This window comes from Dothidotthia symphoricarpi (assembly GCF_010015815.1).
Source record: "Dothidotthia symphoricarpi CBS 119687 unplaced genomic scaffold P153scaffold_7, whole genome shotgun sequence".
Lineage (NCBI taxonomy): Eukaryota > Fungi > Ascomycota > Dothideomycetes > Pleosporales > Dothidotthiaceae > Dothidotthia > Dothidotthia symphoricarpi.
This window is the reverse complement of record NW_022985014.1, coordinates 359,877-380,670: the sequence shown is the minus strand read 5'-3', so window position 1 is coordinate 380,670 and position 20,794 is coordinate 359,877. Positions and strand designations below refer to the sequence as shown.

General features: G+C 29.8%; 3 protein-coding genes across 3 annotated transcripts; 1 reads left to right on the top strand and 2 right to left on the bottom strand.

The window, feature by feature from the left end:
• Window positions 1-15,538: 15,538 nt before the first annotated feature.
• P153DRAFT_287533 (P-loop containing nucleoside triphosphate hydrolase protein) lies at window positions 15,539-16,429 on the top strand (the record flags this gene model as incomplete). The annotated part of the gene is made up of 3 exons (XM_033663542.1): window positions 15,539-15,721; window positions 15,821-16,146; window positions 16,207-16,429. Coding segments are annotated over 3 exons (732 nt in total), but the record flags the coding sequence as incomplete, so codon positions are not given.
• A 1,004-nt stretch (window positions 16,430-17,433) lies between these two features.
• P153DRAFT_287589 (DnaJ-domain-containing protein) lies at window positions 17,434-18,796 on the bottom strand (the record flags this gene model as incomplete). The annotated part of the gene is made up of 2 exons (XM_033663546.1): window positions 17,434-18,588; window positions 18,638-18,796. The coding sequence occupies 2 exons, from the start codon at window positions 18,794-18,796 to the stop codon at window positions 17,434-17,436; spliced, it is 1,314 nt and encodes a 437-aa protein (XP_033525213.1).
• An 890-nt stretch (window positions 18,797-19,686) lies between these two features.
• Window positions 19,687-20,547, bottom strand: P153DRAFT_287989 (uncharacterized protein; the record flags this gene model as incomplete). The annotated part of the gene is made up of 1 exon (XM_033663579.1): window positions 19,687-20,547. One exon carries the CDS (start codon window positions 20,545-20,547, stop codon window positions 19,687-19,689), a length of 861 nt encoding a protein of 286 aa, XP_033525212.1.
• Between the last annotated feature and the right edge of the window lie 247 nt (window positions 20,548-20,794).

Below are 20,794 nucleotides of genomic sequence, written 5' to 3'. Positions count from 1 at the left end.
ATACTATAAGTACTTTACCTTATTTTATACTATATATTAAAGAGATACCTAGCTTAAATAATTAAACTATAAGGTATAACTAGTTAATAGTTATAACTAATACTAATTAAAAGGTTCTATAACTACTATAAACTATTTTAAGCTTACTTAAGGTATACTATAGCTATATTTATAATAATATAATTAGTAACTATTTAGGTAGATATAGATATGCTAAATACTACCTAAGTTATACTTAATTTCTAGTGTAAGGTAGACCTATATATACTTTATTATTAATGAAAGCCTTTAATAGCTCTCTTAAATATAGCTAATTAAGTAATTAAAGAAGGCTATATACTAAATTTAAAAGAGGGCATTCTTTAGGTAATAGTTAAAGAAGAAACCTAGAAAACTTAGCTTATACAAAAGACTATAACGCAGTTAATATAATACCTTTATATAGCAGGTAGCAGCTTAAGCTTATCTAATAATTTAGATATTAATAGTATATTTAGGTAAGTCTCTAATTTCAAAATAGGTAAAGAATTACTTATTAGACTTACGTAATTATTATCTACCTACAAATTACTATTAATTAGTAATAATATAGCTGTTATATAAATTAATAGAGTAAAGTATATTTTATTATGAAAATTTTATAATATAATAATTATTATTAAGCTAGGAGGGCTGTACTTTGTATAGCTAATTTCTTAAACCTTTTTAATAAAACTAGAAGGGACTAAGTACTAGAGGAAATTTCTTTAGTTAAAGAATAAATTTTTAAAATTTATTAAAAACTTTTACTACTATATAGAGAACTACCTAAATATAGCCTAGCTACTAGAATAAGTAGCTTAATAAAATAGCTACTAGTATATATAATAGGAACTTTTATTAGGCTAAACTACTTTTAAGTATAGATTATATTATAGCTAATATTATTAAAAGATATTCTATTAATTAGGAAGCTAAATTTCTTTTAAATAATTAAATTAAATTTAACTTTTGTCTAAAAGGGCTATACTATAAATAGCTTTTATATAGTAAGTATAAAGTATATAAATTTTAGATTAATAAAAAGTAAAATTACTTTATTAACTCTAAGCTAAAAACTAAAGTCTTAAATGTTTTTATTTATACCTTTTTGGGCTATAAGTAAATAATTCTATTAAACTATCTTAATAAAGCTTAAAAGAGAAAATAGAGCTACTTAAGTATATTATTTATTATTAATTTAGTTTTCCTTATACTAAAAGCTAATAGGATAATAAGACTTTAACTAGATTATTAGAAACTAAATAAAGCTAAAATAAAGTATTACTACTTTAATTTTCTTATAAGTAAAAGATTTAATAAATTTCTAAATATAGCTATTATATTTAAGCCTATCCTCTTTAAAGTTTATTATAAGCTAAAGATTAAGAGAGGGAATAAGTAAAAAATACTTAGCCTCTTATAGTTTCTTTAAAAAAGTTTAAGAACTTAGCTGTATAAAGTACAGCTCTCTAAGATTAATAATACTAACTATCTTAATAGTTATAGTTAATTCTAGTAAGAGCGTAAAGAATCTACAAAAATTAAGAAAACTATAATAACAAAGTTACTACTACAGCGTTAAAATATAGAAATCTAAATAGTATAAAATAGCTGTTAGGTCTTTTTTTAGACTTGTACTAAATAAAAATTTAAAATTAGTTATTATAGATAGCTCCTGCCGTGAGAAATATTATAATAGTAAGTATTATTAAGCTAAAAGGGCTATACTGTCTACAGCTAAGTTCTAAAACTTTTTTAAAGAAACTCGAAGGAGCTAAGTAGCCTTTAAAATAAAGTATAGCTATTTTTTATAGGTAGTTATACTTTCTAAATTAGTAAATATACTAATTATATTTAAATCTTATATCTATAAAGCTTTAGGTAGCCTAGAAGATTATACTTATATAGTATATTTAAGTAGTATTTTAATCTACTTTAAGAACAAAAAAGATTACAATACCTAAATTAGAAGAATTTATTATTTTGGGTTTATAGCGTATTTATACTTAAAGTATAAGTAGATAAAAATATTATAGTAAGAATTTAATATAGTAACTTAGTATTAAGGCTAATACTTTACCTCCTTTATATAGCAAAAACTAGTAAGAGTATATAGTAATTATAATCAACAGCTAATTAGTATACTAACTCTTAATAACTAGCTATTTTATATACTAGTATAGATATATATATAAAAGCCTAGGTAATCTTTAGTAAAAGTTTAGTTTAGTTATAAACCTTAGATTATATTAAAAACTATAGCTAGGTTATAAAAACACTCTATTTAACTAGTAATTCTAGATATAAAACTAAGGTAGCTTTAGAGAAAGTATAGGTAATAATAGTTTTTATAATTAAGCTAGTTTATAAATATCCTTTCCTAAAGAACAGAGATTAATATATAATCTTATTATTATTTTCTTATATACGCGTTTTAATTATTTATTAGTTTTTATAATTTATACTAACTCTAGTAGCTAAAGTTTAGCCTAATTAATACTTTCTACTTTCTATTGCTATTTCTATTACTATTACTATTACTATTACTATTACTATTACTATTACTATTACTATTACTATTACTATTACTATTACTATTACTATTACTATTACTATTACTACTACTACTACTTTTAGCTTTATTTTTATTTTATATCAATTATATAGCTCTATAGTAAAGTATTATACCTTTTAAAATACTACTATAATTCTTTTTTTCTAGGTAGTATCCTATATACTAGTACACTAAACCTGCAGATTTTAGCTAATAGAATAGTGTTATAGCGTTACATCTTAAGAACTTTAAAATTAAAGCTCCTTACTAAAAATTGCGTATATAGATTTAAAATTTAATTATTTTTAATACATATTAGTAAAATTAATATAAGTTAAAATAATTGTATTTCTAAGATAATTACAACGCTAGCCTAAGCTGTAGGTACGTGTTAATACTAATAAGCTAAGATTTAAGCTCCTTCTTATTTATATAGAAAGACTAGTAAAGATAATAAATTATTTTATTATACTATAAATACCTATAAACTGTCCTCTACAATCTCTTATTTTAAACTAAGTTAAGATTTACGCTTAAAATAACTTATAGTAGCGTTTTTTTAGTAGCTTAAGAGCTAATTCTAGTATATATTACATATAGCTAGTATTTATATTAAGTATAAAGTTTAACCTATTTATAACTAATAATTAGCGCAGAAATAGCTTAAATTAGGTACTATTTTTAAAGAAGTATTTACAACTTTAATAAAGCCTTAAGCTTAACTATAAGCTTAAGAAGAAACTCCTAGTAAGTATTATATTTAGGAACTAAAGTACTAAAGTTACTACTAAATAGCTTATAAGTATTTATAGGTATAATAGTAAAAAGGAAAGTAAATAAATGCCTCTAGGTTTTATAATAAACCTGTTAAAGTAGGTAGTAACTCTAGAGTTAAATAAAATAATTAATTTTAATTATAAACTAATTATATAAATTAATAAGTTTTAGGATCTCTATCTTCTTTTAAAGTATATTACTAAAAGCTATATATATTTAGACTACTCTAGCTTATATCTTACTTAGCCTCTTTCTTAATCTAGTAATTATAGCTACTAAACTATTACATATTATAGTAAATAGTATAATGCTATTATTATACTAAGCTATTATTCTAACTCTTTAACTTCCTAAAGTATTAAAGTAAATAATACCCTACTTAAGTTTATTACACTAAGCCCTAATATTAATAAGCTTTGCTAAGAACTCTTAGCTAGATTACTAAAAGTAGTTAGAGACTTAGGCTCTAGCTCCTAACTACTCTTAGTCTTCTAGGTAGGCTGTGTAGACTATATAGGCTGTATAGGCAGAGGTAATAGTAATAGTAACAGCGCTAGTAGCACGTTTTTCTAGGGCTAGCTGTAAAGTTATTTAGGTAGCTAAAATAATATTATTAGTAAAGCTATAGCTTTATGCTTTATAGAAGGCTACTATTATACCTAAAATACTTAAGAAGAAATATTACTAATACTAATTTTATATAGAGTCTTTTCTATCTATATAGTACCTACTACTATAATCCTAGTATGTTATAACTCCTTAAGTAACAGCACTAATGTAAATAAGTTATCTATAAGAATTATATATTTATTAGGCTTAAGCAGCTAGGTGTTAATATTACTAGCAAAGTAGTTAAGGGTAAAATAGAGTATAAAAGCTTTTATTAAGTAGAAGCTAAGAGCTGTATAATATAGGTTAATTTTATAAAGCCTATTCTTCTTATTTAAACCTTTGCTGTAAAAGAGCTAGTTTAATTAATACCTAAAATCTTTAAGGTACTAAGTTTTATACTCTATTAAGTTAAACTTATTATTAATTATTATCTTCTTCTTAGTATACCTCTAGAAGTAAGTTATACTTTTATCTATAGCTAAATATTGCCTTAGGCTCTAGTAACGTTAGCTAATATAATAGATGTACTTAGAGAACTTCTAAACTTATTTAAATAGATATATAAATAAGTTATTAATCTTAAATAAAGAAGTAATATAGAAGTAATAATTAATTTACTTAAAGTAGTAAAGGCTTATAATCTTACGTAGATAGATATAAATAACTCTAAAATTCGTGTTAGTACGCTAGTAATCTCTAACTAATACCTTAAAGTAGATACCTAGATAAATTTATATAGCTAGGTAACTATAAACTTTATAAGGTATTATCTTATACTACGCGCAGAAGTACTTTAGAGTAGGCCTAGGTAGGCATTATTAATAAGCGTTCTTGTTAGTATAGTAGTAAATTTTTAAGATCTTAGTATTAGTAAAGAATAGTTTAAACAGCTTAATAGAAGTCTAATTATAAGGCTTACTATTATAGTAAGTAGGTAGGTATAGGTAGCTGTAATTGTTAGAGTTATTAAGTACAGTGGAGTAACACAAATAAAGATTAGAAAAATAAGGCTATAGTTTTAAAGTAAAATAAGTAATGTTCTAGAAGGCCTAAAATTATAAAAAGTTAAGTTTTAGAAAGCGGAAAAGCCGCTTACTAAGACTAGGGCTTAACATATATTGCTTAGTAAGCGGCCTAAAATACAGCGTGTTACTGAAAAGACCTCTAAAAAAAGAGATAATAAAAAGGCTAAATAACTATTTTATCTAGGTATAAAATTAACTTAAAATAGTATAAACTTTCTTATCTAACTATTAACTTTAAATTCTGAGATTTTTAGGTCTAGTTACTTAAGTAAAAAAGACAGAATTTAATAAAGTAGTAAAAGTAGTTAAAATAGAATAATATAATAAGTAATAGCTAACTAGTACTTAGTATACTAACCTTTAGCGTCTATAACTACCTTATAACGCCTAGGCATAGATAAAATACAGTTATCTATGCTCTGTTGTGGGATTAAATCCTACTCTTAGTGTATAGCCCTTATAAAGGCCTCTACACTAGCCTTACTAGCTCCTACCTCTAAACTAGTAGCTATTCTATTATCTAGTCTATCTTTTAATAGACTCTAGACGTTTTTAATAGGTGCTAAATCTAGACTATAAGGCGGATAGCTAAAAAGAGAGATTTTGTTTCTCTTAAACTAGGCTATTATATTTAGCGTTTTATAAGTTTTAGCGTTATCTTATTAAAATTTCTAGCCTAAATAGAAGTTAATATAAAGAACTTTTTAAGAATTTTAAAAAAAAATAAAGAGTTAAAATAAAGGTAGAAAATAATAAAATACTAATAAAAAGAGAATAATTAACTTACTTTTTTTAACAGCTAGTTTAACGTAGCGTATTAAAACCTTTCTTAGGTAGTTTTTATTTATATAAGACTGTGTTATAAAAGGTGTTTTAATAACCTCTAATTTAGAGCGTCTACCTATCTAAATTACTTCCTAAACTTAGATAGAAATGTCCTAGGCTGTAAAAAAGTTAGTTTTAAAGCTATAAAAAAGATAGTTAAATAGAAATAAAGAGAAAATAAAGCTCTAAAACTTAGCTTACTAGGAAAAATTTTAAACTTACTTATATTAGTTGTATTAACTATTTAGTTACTAACTTTGTTATTTCCCTTCTTTCTGTAATATTCTTTCCTAGCACTGTGCCTACGCTAGATTGCTAACTTATTAGAAAATACAATCTTATTAAGATTTATATTTTTTATATTCTTATCTTGCTCTTTAGCTAGAATAAGCCTCTTTTTAGCTTTATTCTTATCTAATATAGCCTTTTTAGAAGCTATATTAATAGAATATCCTTCTTTTTTTAAAAATCTTTGTAATGTTCTTTTATATATAGAAAGGTTATTTTTAACTAATACACTCTTATTTTTAACCTTAGGGTTATTTATTATAGCTCTATTAATAACTCTTTCTTCTCTATTAGAGATCTTTAAAATTTTTCCTTGTTTAACACAGTTTAAGGTAGTATTATTAGAATTTTTTTTGTTAATTTAAATAATAGTATTTAAAATACTACTAATAGGCTTTTCTAGCGTTGTAGCTATAGTAGAAGTATAGGTTTTAGCTTTTAAAAGAAGCTTAACTTAAGATTTAAATTTTAAGAATTTTAGCTCTATTTTAAAAATATTGCTGAGGGAATAGAAGTCTAGGATTTTTTTTCTAGAAGATATAGCTTATATACTAGTACTTTAGCGTATTATTACGTAATTTTAGCTTACTAATCTACTACTACTAGATTTAAAGTTAGATTTAAAAATCTTTTAGTTAATAAATATATTATATAAATTTAGTAACGTAATGCTTATTAAGCCTATTTTAAGAATATAAAAAAAAAACTTCACTTTATACGTCTAAAAAATAGTTCTAGCTAACTAAAGTTTCTAGTTTTTTTTTCTCTATTTTTAGACTAATTTATAGCCTAGATGCTATAGTAAACAATTTAAATACAGTATATAAAGATATTAATAAGATAGATCTCTATAAGATTATCTACTTTTTATTTTTCTAGCTATTTTACTTATCTAGATATAAGGTATTTAAAAAGTAGACTTTTATTTCTAATCTTTATTTATGTCACCCTACTGTAGTAAAGGTAATAAAGGACTAATAAGCTATCTCTTAATAACTAGCTACTTAATATACTAATATAGATATATATTTAAGAGCCTAGGTAGCTGTTAGTAAAAGTCTAGTTTAATTATAAACTTTAGATTATATTATAAACTATAGCTAAGTTCTAAACTATTTAATTAACTAGTAATTCTAGATATATAACTAGAGTAGCTTTAGTAGAGATATAGGCAATAACAGTTTAAATAAATAAGCTAGGATATAAATATTCTTTATACCTTAGAAGTCTTTATTTATCTATCTTATCTTTCTTTATAACTGTAATTATAACTAACTAATAATATTATTATATTAGCGTAGCTTAGGTAATTCTACGCTACGTCCTATAATAAGCTAATAAGTTAAGAATTAAAGTAAGTAATTGCTAGTACTAGTATAGTACTTTAGATATCTCTAGTAAGATCTTAAAGGACCTAGTTAGGTAATAAAAAGAAATAGAAAGTATTACTTAGTATAATAGAAATACCTTTTACCTAAAAGATAAAAATATCTTATAACGTCTTAAGCTTAATAAGAAACTTAAAGTATAGCTTTATAAAGTTAAAGTTTAGCTTCTTCTTATATAAGTTTATAAGGCTAATAGGGCTCTTTTTAATACCTAGCTCTTTTAACTTAATAAGCTTACTACTAAGTAGTATAATAATACTATTCTAACTAAAAATAAGAGTTACTTTAAGTAAGCTTTTATAAATCCTAGGTATACTGCTTAAAAAAAGAGAATTATAGTAGTAATTTAGAAGGTATAATACCTTACTATAAGGCTATATAATTAATATAGAATAAGAATAAAGCTAAAAGTAATAGTAATAGTAATAGTTATAGTAATAGTAAGAGTAATAGTAATAGCAATAGGAAGTAGAGGGCTAATAATATAGAAAGTTTATAACTAGGTTATACTTTAGCTACTATAGTAATTATAAATAATAAAGACTAATAAATAATTAAAATATATATATAAAAATATAATAGTAACGTAACACATTAATCCCTGTCTATTAGGAGTATATAGTTTTATAAAGAAAGAGTAAAAGGTATTTAAAGCCTACTTAGATAATCTAGTAAGTAAAAGCTTTATATAACTAAGTACCTTACTTTATACTACGTTAGTTTTAATTAGAAAGAAACTAGAAAGAGATTTATATATTTCTATTAACTCCTAATAGCTTAATAGCTTATTTAAAAAGAACTAAGATACTCTACTATTAATTAAATAAATACTATTTAAATTAGCTAAAGTATATATTCTAAGCCTAGTTAATACTATTACTCTATTTAATATAATATAAGTTAGAAAAGAAAATAGAAAGAAGATAGCTATTTTAATATATTATAGCATTTTTAAGTATTTAGTTATACTATTTAGCCTATATAATACATTAGGTATATTTTAGATATTTATTAATAAGATTTTATATAAATACCTAAATAATATACTTATCTATAGTAATAATAAGTATACCTATAAAACTTATATTACTACTATACTAGATAAGCTGTAAGTAGCTAGAATATACTTAAACTTTATAAAATTAAAGTTTAAAACTAAATAGGATAAATACTTAGGATTTATACTTATAACTATTAGTACTAAAATAGACTTTACTAAAGTAGCTATAGTTCTAAAATAGTAGCTTTTATAATTAGTAAAAAATATCTAATTATCTTTTAAATTTATAAACTAATATTAATACTTTATTTTAAACTCTTTATAACTTATTTAACTACTTATTACCTTTACTAAAATAAGAGTTACTAAGTTTTTCTTTCTACTTTATAAAGGCTTTTATAAGCTTAATACCTTTAACTATCTTAAGTACGTATTCTAAATAGTAAAAGTCCTATACTACTTAAATAAAAACTTAGAAACTTAGCTAAAGACTAATATATTAGGCTTTATTACTATAATAGTACTTTTTTAGAAATATAAAAGTATACCTTACTTAGTAGCTATTTAATCCTAGAACATATTACTAGTAAAAAATAATTATAAAATCTATTAGAAAAGACTCCTTACTATTATACTTATATTTAATAAATAGTAATTAAAACTATTAAGTACTAATAATTCTATTAGAGTTCTTTCTAACTACTAAGTACTTTAGATATTTTTATTAATAAAATAGTTAAATATATACTAGACTTACTAAACTAAGTTTTTATCTAGATTTAACTTTTATATTAAGTATAAACTAAGTAAATAAAGTACTAAACTTAATAATTTTACCTACTACCTTAGTAACCTACCTAAAAAGAAAAATAATAAGTAGTAATAATACTAAATATAAGTTATCTTTACACTAAACTAAGTTAATCTTAAGGCTTATATAGCTATTATTAATATAGTAACTTAAGATAATAATAATATAAGGTATATATTATTTGCAGTATAAGGTATTATAAGTAAATTAATAATAATACCTATTAGTACTATACTTATAATATAATACTTTAATAAAGGTAATAACCTTCTAAAAAGCTATACTAAATAGGTACTTATACTATATACCTTTACTATACTATATAAACTAGTGCAATTACGTAGTTCTAGGCCTAAATAGGTAGGCTTTTAAGCTCTAATTAGATAATTTAGATAGTAATATACCCTATAAAACACTTCTAAACCTAGTTACTATATATATAAGATACTTATAAGTATTTCCTTAGTAGCCCTAATCTAGTTAGTTAATTTAAGCTTAAAAGCCTTTTTATTTAGGCCTAGTACTACGCAATTGCACTAGTTTATATAATAGAATAGAATAACTTAAATAAAAGCTCTACTATAAAAATAAATATTAATACTACTATAGGTATAGTTAATAATACTACCTTTATCTAATAAGTATAATAGACCTAGAGCTCTAACTTTATATTAAAAGTAATTATAAATATACGAGCTAAAGAAAATAGATAAATAATATCTATATCTTAAACTAGGTAATTATAAAATCTAGAATATATTATAGTAGGGTAATATAAATAAAAGTTAGTTTAAAAGTCTACTATTTTAAAAGCGTATATCTAAATAAGTAAAAGAGCTATAAATATAAAAAAAGAAGTTTTTAAAAGAGAAAACCTAGCTTAATATTTCTGTAATTAAAGGTAAAAATACTTACTATCTAGTAAAATTAATATATAAGCTAGAAGTAGACACTAAAGTTTTTCTTTATTTTAACTAGCTAGAACTTTTTTTTAAACGTATAAAGTTGAATTTTTTTTAGGTATATATAAAATAGGCTTAATAAGTATTACATTACCTAATTTATAGTATAAATTTATTAACTACAAGATTTTTAAATCTAACTTTAAATCTAGTAATAGAAAATTAGCAAGCTAAAATTATATAATTATACGCTAAAATAGTAGTATATAATAGATATCTTCTAGAAAAAAAATCCTAGACTTCTATTTCCTTAGTAATATTTTTAAAATAGAGCTAAAATTCTTAAAATTTACATTTTAAGTTAAGCTTCTTTTAAAAGCTAAAACTTCTACTTCTACTATAGCTATAATACTAAAAAAGCTATTAAAGTCTATTAAAAATACTATTAATAGAGTAAATAAAAAAACTCTTAATATAATACCTCTAAAATCTAGTAAATAAGGATATATTTCTAAGCTACCTAAAAGAGAAGAAAGAGTTATTAATAGGGCTATAATAAATAACTCTAAGGTTAAAAATAAAAGTGTATTAGTTAAAAATAACTTTTCTATATATAAAAGCAGCTTATAAAGATTTTTTAAAAAAGAAAGATATTCTATTAATATAGCTTCTAAAAAAGCTTTATTAGGTAAATATAAAGCTAAAAGGAGGCGTTTACTAGCTAAAAAGTAGGATAAAAATATTAGAAATATAAATCTTAATAGGATAGTATTTTCTAATAAGTTAGTAATCTAGCGTAGGTATAGTACTAGAAAGGAATATTACAGAAAGAAGAGAAATAATAAAGTTAGTAATTAAATAATTAATATAACTAATATAAGTAAGTTTGAATTTTTTTCTAGTAAGCTAAGTTTTAAAGCTTTTTTTTTTCTTTATTTTTATTTAACTATCTTTTTTATAGCTTTAAAACTAACTTTTTTACAGCTTAGGATATTTCTATCTAAGTTTAGAGAGTAATTTAGATAGGTAGATACTCTAAATTAAAGGTTATAAAAATACCTTTTATAACTAAGTCTTATATAAATAAAGACTACTTAAGAAAGGTTCTAATACGCTACGTTAAACTAGCTATTTAAAAAGGAAAGTTTATTATTCTTTATTTCTAACTCTTTTATTATTTTTAACCTCTATTTTTACTTTTTTAATTTTTTCTAAATTCTTAAAAAATTCTTTATACTTATATCTATTTAGGCTAGAAGTTTTAGTAAGATAATACTAAAACTTATAAAATACTAAATATAATAGCTTAGTTTAAAAGAAATAGAATTTCTTATTATTAGTATCTGCCCTATAGCCTAAATCTAGTATCTATTAAAAATATTAAGAGTCTATTAAAAGATAGACTAGATAATAGAATAAGTACTAGTTTAAGAGTAGGAGCTAGTAAGGCTAGTATAAAGGCCTTTAAGAGAGCTATATATAAGGAGTAGGATTTAATCTTATAATAAAGTATAGATAACTATATTTTATCTATATCTAGGTGTTATAAGGTAGTTATAGACACTAAAGAGTAGTATACTATGTACTAGTTAGCTATTACTTATTATATTATTCTATTTTAACTACTTTTACTACTTTATTAAATTCTATCTTTTTTACTTAAGTAACTATACCTAAAAAACTTAGAATTTAATATTAATAGATAGATAAGAAAGTTTATACTATCTTAAGTTAATTTTATACTTATAAAAAATACTTATTACTACTTTTATTAGACTCTTTTTTACTCCTTTTAAACACTGCTAAGGAACTATCTTCTTAAGATTACTAAGTAAAAGTTTTAAATAAGTAAGTTATAAATCTGTATTATCTCTTTCTAAATCTCTTTTTTTTATATTTATAGCTGTACTACTAACTAGGATATACGCTCTTAAAATAGTAGACTTTTAAAGTAACTTTTTATTTGTGTTACCCTACTGTACTATATATTAAAAGTAAAATATTTTTTCTAAATAATATAAAAATATATATAGTAGTTATTAAATTCTATTACTTAGCTTTATATATAGAATATAGTAGTAAATAGAAAACCTAGACTAAGTTTAAAAAATAGTACTTTTAACCTAAAATAATATTATTAGTAGCCTAGTATATATAAGATTACTATACGTACTAGTAAGTAAAGATATACTATAATAGTAAATATAGTTTTCTATACTTAATTTTAATACCTAAGTACTACTAAAGTTCTGCTTCTAAAAACTATATTACCTACTTACTACTATATACTAATAATAGACGTATATATACTAGTATTCTTATTATTAATAATTAACTTAGCTTAAATATGTATTAATTTATATTAAAAACTTAAAGATTAATATACTTATTAAGCTTTTGTTAAATATATCTAGTATAAAAAGGGCTACCTAAACTTTATTATTAGTAACTAAGGAGCCTAGTGTAAATTTTACTTTTTAAGATACCTATAATAGTAGGTTAGCTTTAAGCTAAAGCTATTAACTACTTACTACCCTAAAACTAATAAATAAACTAAATATACTAATAAATATTAAAGTAGTACCTCTAGGTGTATATTATATTTAAATAAAATAACTATATACTTTTTTTTTTAAAGTAGTATTGAAAGCTAATAGTACTATTAGTATTACTACTAGTATATCTATATAAATACTAATTTAAAAGCTATAACCTAACATTAAAGCCTAAGCTACCTACTTTACTAACTTATAATAATCTTACTACCTTAGCCTAAGCTAATTATATATATACTTATAAGCTTACTAAAAAGTTAAATACTACGAGGAAATACTTATATAATATACTATAATAGGTAAAAAAAAATAAAAAGAATATACTAATACCTATAAGCCTCTAGTACTAAAGTTTTAAGTTAGTAATAAAGTCTTTATTAATATTTATAACTTGTATACTACTTACCTAATTACTTTACTAGATTATAAGAACTAAGAGCCTTTAAGTATTATATATACTACTTATAATATAGCCTAAAAGCTAAACTTACTACTAAAGCTTTAGTAACTTTATAAAATTTTCTACTTATAGCTTCTTTATAAAGACTCTAATAAAACTTTACTAAGTTAAATAGTAAATTTAAAAAGATTTATTAAGCTAAAAAATAACCTTAAATGTTAGAATAATAATAATAATAAATACTTAAGGCTATACTTAATTTTTAATCTATATATTACCTAGACCTTACTATATTTAAGTATAATATATTATAATATCTTATTAAATAAGATAACTACCTAAAACAACTTTATAACTCCTTATAAAAACTATATATAAGTATTATTAGTACTATAAACTTAGTTTATAACTTTTATAATAAATATTATACTAAGTTAAAGCTATAGAATTAGTTAGTTTACTAATAAGTAAGTAAAGTTAATTTTTTATAAAACTTTCTAAGGGCCTATAACTTTATAATAACTACTTAATATAGCTAACTAGTTTACTAGTAAGCTTTAAAGTTTTACTTTATAGTAATAATATACTTACTAGTAAGTAAAGTACCTTTACTACTAACTTTTTAGGCTATATAATAGTTATTCTAATTATTAGCTTTAATAGATTATATTATAGTAACTTTATAAGTTATAACTTTATAATACTTATAACTTTTTATAAAGGCCTAGTTAAGCCTACTATATAAAAACCTTAAAAGTTACTTTAAAGGGCTTTACTAAGTATAGTAAAAACTAGGCTATACTTATATAAGTTTTTAGCTAATTAATAAGTACTCTAATATTACTATTAGTAATAATAACTTTATTAACTTATAGGATTTTATATTTTTATGTTTATTTTCTTATTATTATACTTTATAACTTATAGTTTTTAACTTATAATAGTATAAAACATTATATAACTCTTATAGTACTTTTTAATTAGTATTTATAAATAAAAGGTTAGATAAATAGATATAACTAATATCTAGCCTTTAAAAGTACCTATAGAAAATAGGTAGTATATTAAAGATATTAAACAGTTAAACCTAGTACTATTATATATATTTATAATATTAATTATAAAGGTTTTATTTATTTTAAGTACAAGAACTACTTTTATTAAAGAAAGAAAGTAGTATAATAAATCTTTGCCTTATAAGCTAATTAATATATAGTTAGTATATAGTCTATTACGTAATTACTAAGTTAACTAGTAGCGCGTATTACTTACTTACTATTTTATAATTACCTACTAACTTAGTATCTTACTTGTTAGAGGAAATTAACCTATTATTTAATCTTTTCTATATGCCTATTCTAGGAGCCCTTATATAATTCTAGTAAACCTAGATAAAGAGTTTATTCTTGTATCCTAATTATATATTATTATAACCTAGTAACGCACTTAGGAACTAATTAAGAAACTCTAGAGCTTAAAGTAACTACTTTTCCGCTCTATATATAGTATATATAATTACTATATTATAAACTCTTTGTAGAGTAGTATTTTGTATAATAATTATACTATTCTTAGTACTCTTTACCTCTATAGTTGTTTATTTAACCTATTTTATTAATTAAACTATTTCTCTTTTCATGCTCTGTTTAATATACTAATACTCATGCTACGCTTGTACACATCAAATTAGCCTAGATTCGAATTTTGCAGGCTTTGCTCTATCACGGAAAACGTGTTCTGAAGGCTGACCTTGCTTTGCGAGACAACTTACTTAAAGGTGATACTGACGTCCATTTGACAAAATAGCCAAGATATGGAACTCATTGACGTGAACCTGCCCTTTATCATGATCAACTGCATCTCAAGTCAGTTGAACTTTTTCTGCTCATCCTCGTTTGATGCCGTTAATCAACCATTGATCTAGCCGCCTTTTCAGTCTTGACTAAGTCGATCGTTTCGATTTTATTTTCTCGATACCTGGCTACAATGCCACTATTTGTTGTCGCGCTTATATACTTGTTGCAATCGTTCCACTTAGAAACCTCACGACAGGTCCGCCTCCTCGAAAGCGAGGCCATAGCTCGATTGTACACACGCTTCATCTAATCTGTCGCCGGCGCATGTACTATTCGCGCCTTTGATTGTCAGTCACATTATCAAGGACGCAACCACCAGTTGGTCGATCAAATGCAACGTTCAGCCTATCTATAGTATTGCATTCTAAGGTTGGCTCGGCTTCAACCTGGACATACTTCTCGCAATCGTTGCAATAGTGTTGGTAGCTATTGTAGTGAATTGAAAACATAAGTTCTCTGCCGGTAACGTTGGTGTTTCGCTTGCCATGGTAACGACATTCAGCTCTGTTCTTATGAGCGAGTAGGAAGATGGCAGCAGCCACCAGGCCGAATTAGCGTCGGACTTGCCGACACAACGCAATATCGAGTTCAAAAGTCTGGTAGCTGCTCATTCTCTTGGTATGGAGCCGGTGATCATGGGTATCTCGTTCTCCATCAAACAATCAGAGCATGTCGCCCTATGCGGAGGTTCCGGTTGCGGCAATACCGTGAGTATAGAAGCCGTTGACTCATCGATCGAAGACTGGACAGCTAACATGGTATAAAGTCTGCTATATTGGTACTTCTGCAGATGATTAAGACGCGAGGAGGTCAGATCACCGCTAACGGAGTCGATGTCTCTACCATGTCGTGCAATGATGTCTGTTCCCACCTCAATTGTAGTGCCTCAGGATCCACTTCTCGTACCTGGAATGACACGTTTCAGCATTGAACCTTTTGCAAAAATCTCGGACGAAGACATTTTTCTGGCTCTAGAGCGCGTCCGACTCTGGGTGATCATATCAGAGCAGGGCGGCTTGAGTAAAGATATGGACCTGACTACGTGGTCAGTGGGCCAGAAACAACTATTGTGTTTTGCCCAGGCCATATTTAGAAACTGTAAAGTATCGATCCTTGACGAAGCCACTAGTATGTGAGCCACGTAGAGCTAAATTCAAAAAGTGCAGTAACATCAGGACTAGCATACGAATAGTGTCGATGACGAGGCGGAAACATCCATGCAGAACAGCATCGACACGACCTTCAAAGACTGCACTGTCCTTGCGGTTATGCACCGTCTCACACATATCACTCGGTATGATAAAGTTGCGTTGCTTGATCACGGCCACTTTATGGGATTCGATTCGCCGGAGACATCACTGGCCCAAGGGTTAAGGTTTCTAAGGTTGTATCGTACCAGTGCTACGCAGCCGTAAAGCTATCATGGCCAACAATTCTCCTTTTCTTGATGTCCAGGAAACACTATGTACGGTTCGTCTTCATTACCACGATTGATCATTTTTGAATTCGTAAACTGTTTACGAAAGAAACTGCGCTTTTTTCTCAACATCTCTTAGTGGACGATATCCGACTTGGTTCTGAGCTCTGGAAACATCTCTTACAAAGTCCCAGTCATCAAGAGAAAGCTATAGCTTTCTAATCATTTATGTGTTCACAACCCATGAAGGAAAACCAGAGTTGCTTTTGCTCTTCTTCCATCTCTTCATACAGTTGTTACCTTCTCCTGCACAGCTGCTCGAGCCAGCATCTGAATTGATAATGCTTGACTTTTTGGGTTTATCTGATGGAGGCTCACTTGAAGGGTCGGGCGATGGTTGATGATGGCTTCTTTCGTTATGAAGGTGTGCTTTGTGCTAGTGACCTTTCGAGGGTTTGGCTTTACTACGAACTTGGTACTTGCACTCTCAGACACTGTTACAACTCTTCATTTGAGGCAAATACATCCACGAGGTGGGCAAAACGTTCGTATGGTGGTTGAGCTATCTACTTGTTATCCGTCCACACTTCACTCTCGAGAAGTGGGACCAGACTGCTCTGCTTGATCTTCTTTCTGAGGGTTGTGTCAACAAAGTTCATAATGTCCGGCGCGCTGAGTCAGTTCTTCTGAACGAGATATACAAGCCATATAAATCGCGATGCTTCTGTGGAACAAGATTTGTCTTCATCATGATCCATAAACATGGGTACAAAGATATCACAGAGGTAGCTTCCTTTTCTCGCTCCAAAGCTCCTTGTCGCGCGATGGGGAACCAATCAAGATTTATTGATGCACCAAAATGATGTACTTCTGATGATTTGGTTATCATTAATTGAATTCTCTGAGCAGGGCCTGTTCGCCAGTACTCTAGGTAGTCTTAGAACTTTACTTCAATTATCCTCATGTACATGATACTGTGTATATCGGTTGTTCCCCCAATCATCACATGTCTTCCCGACAATCAAAGTATTCGGAATCGTCATCGTCGTCGAAGTCATCCTGGCAGTCATAGTATACTTCATTAAAATCATCATCAGAGTCGGCATGTATGTCGAAACGAAGAGCTTCTGCGCTGGGAGAAGGGTCAACATTGCGTTGCCAGAAACTTTTGTAGTCAGCAGGCTCGCAGCCAGCCTTCAGGGTTGTCATGCAGAAAAGACAAGCGAGAATCTGACAATCGGGACATCGGAAGGCGTAAGTGCTGGGTGGCCATGCACAATATGTGCAATCGATAGGGCCAGGACATCTGTCCCACGAGCTTTCATGTCCACATTTTCCCTCCGGTTCCATCTTTTTGTTGGCCTCTTCCTGCAGTTTTCTCTTCTGAATTTGCTCCTCGGTCGCGCGATCCTCTGCCATTCGTCTCTGTTCAGCTGCCTCCGCCTTCTTTGCTTCGTCTGCTAAGTGTGCCTGTTTCTCGGTGAAATTTCTCATGCGTTGCCGCACTTCCTCCATTCGCGCGTCCCATTCTGTGTCGCGTTGCTTTTGTGCTTCTGCCTCAACTCTTTCTTTGGCAAGCTTTTCCTGGCGCAACTGTTCTTCCTGCGCCTCCCACTGCCTCTCTTCTTTCCGCTCGGCAGCGAGCCTCGCATATTCTTGACCTCGTCGCCTCAGCAGATCAAGCTCCAGTCGACCTAGACGTGATTCGTCCTGCTGGAGCTGTTGCTGTCTGAGCTTCATCATGGCCTCGGCTTGGAGCATCTGCCGCTGGAGTTCATCGGTATTCATCGCTATACCAGCGCGCCACTGTACATGAACCGCAAAGTGTCTTGTGGTACTCTGGAGCTTCGCAGCTAAAGCGCTGATCTCACTTTGTAGGCTGTGTATGTGTTTTCGAGACTGACGAATGCCTGCTTCCTGAGCCTTTTCGAAATGAAGCCATGCTTGTCGCTGCTTGTGACTTTGAGCTCGCGCTCTGGCATTGTGTTCTGATGTAGGTGATGGTCGCGGAGAAGATTGCCAACGCCAGTGTGCAGTACTTGTCGGCTTTGTCACATCTGGTCGACTGTCCTTTGATTGAGATTCACGTCTTGGCCATAGTCTGTCGTAGAGCTTCCTTTTCGAGCTGTCTTTGAGGATTTCCCAAGCGGCATTGATCTACATGGGTTGGTCAGTAGCCCAACCGTCGAGACGAAATATGACCCACTTGTTGAGTCCTTAAAGTGGAGGTTTGTGATCCATTGTTCTTGTCAGGATGATATAGTCGCGCCAGACGGCGATACGCAGTCTTGATCTCCTTGAGAGTTGCACCTGGAAGAATTTCTAATACAGAATAGTGGTCTTCGGTTGGAGCTGAGACTGCCATGGCTTTTGCTACACTCGTCTTCTTGTTCTCCAGAGAAGTCGGAATCTGACTTGTGTTGTGAGGAATGGGCACAGTGTTGACCCCTGCATAAGCGGTGTGCGTTGGCAGTTGAGCAAAGCAAATACGCTAAACACGCACCAACGCCTTCCGTTGACGTTGACTGGGCAACAACTAAAGAAAGCAGGAGCAAACGAGAATAATGAGAACCAAAGCAAAATCAATTACCAAAAGTAGTACATGCTTATGGATAGGGTATCATCTGGCTGGCAAAGAGAGCGGCAGATGGCCCGTCCTCTGTTCAACGGAATCAGGACCACATTGGAATACAAATACCACCTCGTCTTTCGCGTTATCCAATGCTGGACGAACAATGCACTAGTGGGTATTTTTCCCAACTACACATCTAGATGCATGGCAAATCAAGCTCATTTCACGCCACGTTCTGGCCCCACGCACTGACCACCTCACCAGTGTCACCACTGCATGATATCGCTCCACGACCAGGCCAGTGGTAGTTTTTCAAATGGCAAGAAACGGAAAACTCGAGTGCCATACTCCCCAACAGGGATCCAGATACGGCCACTAAGTGATGAGGGTTCTGCAATAAGGATGGCAGTCCATAGTGCTATGCCAGTCAAGCCTCTTGGCAAGACGGCAGGAGAGACCTCCAGCAAGACACTCTGGTCCTACCGCTGTGCTCATCGTTGAAGGAACTGAGCTACAAGCAAGACAAGTGTTACTATGAGAAGAGGTCGGAGACAGCCTAGATCCAGAGTACCACGGGTGGCGTGATCCATTTTGTGACAAGAGCTTGGGCAGTTCGTGCGTGGAAGGGTTGAGTAATCGGTCTGATAGGGAGGATATCCGCAACAAAGAAGAACGGTCACATTTCAACCCTCCTTCCCGCCCTCGGCATGCTCGTGATCGTGATGCACATTCAGATGCAGTATCTTCTTCATATGGTCCACGCCTTTCCCCAGATGGGGATGACGTTCGACAAAGCCTCCGTGATGTCCATTGACAGCAGTCAGCGCAATGCTACGCTTCTTGCCGGCAAGAGGATCCAGGGCTGTGGCGCGGGGAGGCCATTCATTGGTGTCTTTCCAGCCTTGAACCAGTGCATTGGTCATGTCGGCCAGGTTGATGGGGACAGAGGGTGTGCGCGACGAGACGACGATCTTCTGGAAGATGTCGGGATACGCGTTGGTGGTGATGGATGCGCGAATGGGATTGTCGCCGAGGAGGGGTGTGGCGACGGGAACAACGTCGAAGGTAGCCAGCGGGGTCGTGTGTGGAGGGGGCGGCGATGCTGCTGCGACGGGCGTGGTTTGCTCTCCAGGCAAGTCGCGAGGTGCGCCGTTGATGTGTGTGCGAGTGCCGTACTTCTGCACGCTCGCCGCACCAGTCCATAGGTCCCTTCTCTCAACCCACATGCGCAGGCCCTCGTTTTCCTGCATCTCCCTCTCCAGCCGCTCCCTGCGCCTCGCCTTGCGCGCCTCCCGCGTATTGTTCACGGCGGTCCCGATGCTCTCTGGGCTGTCGAACCTATACGGGCCCGTACTTTCCCCCTCATTGCCCGAGGCGCTCGACTCAGAGTCCCCATAGTAGCGCTCGCGGAAGTCTTGCGCGTCGCGCACTTCCTCGTCAGAAGCTGACCATGCGGGCGGCGGATGTGGATACGTCCAGTCGTTGCGTATGCGATCGTCGAGGAAACGCTTGGCTGCGCGTGCTGCTGACTGGTTAATTTCCATGGCCGGTGCTGAGGCGGGCCGTTGGAAGATGCGAAACGAGCGGAAGCTACAACGAGTGGGTAGCGAGGCAAAACAGTGGGTATGGCAAAAGACAGCGGTGACTCGTTGTGAAGCTGGAGATGGTGTGAGAGTCTTGACGAATTTGCGCCTACATCATGTGCGCGTCGTGACGTCTGCCTGCAGACGAGGTGGGGGAATCCGTCTGTGTTGCAAACGGGTAAGCGTACCGTCCCTGCGTCTTCTTTCA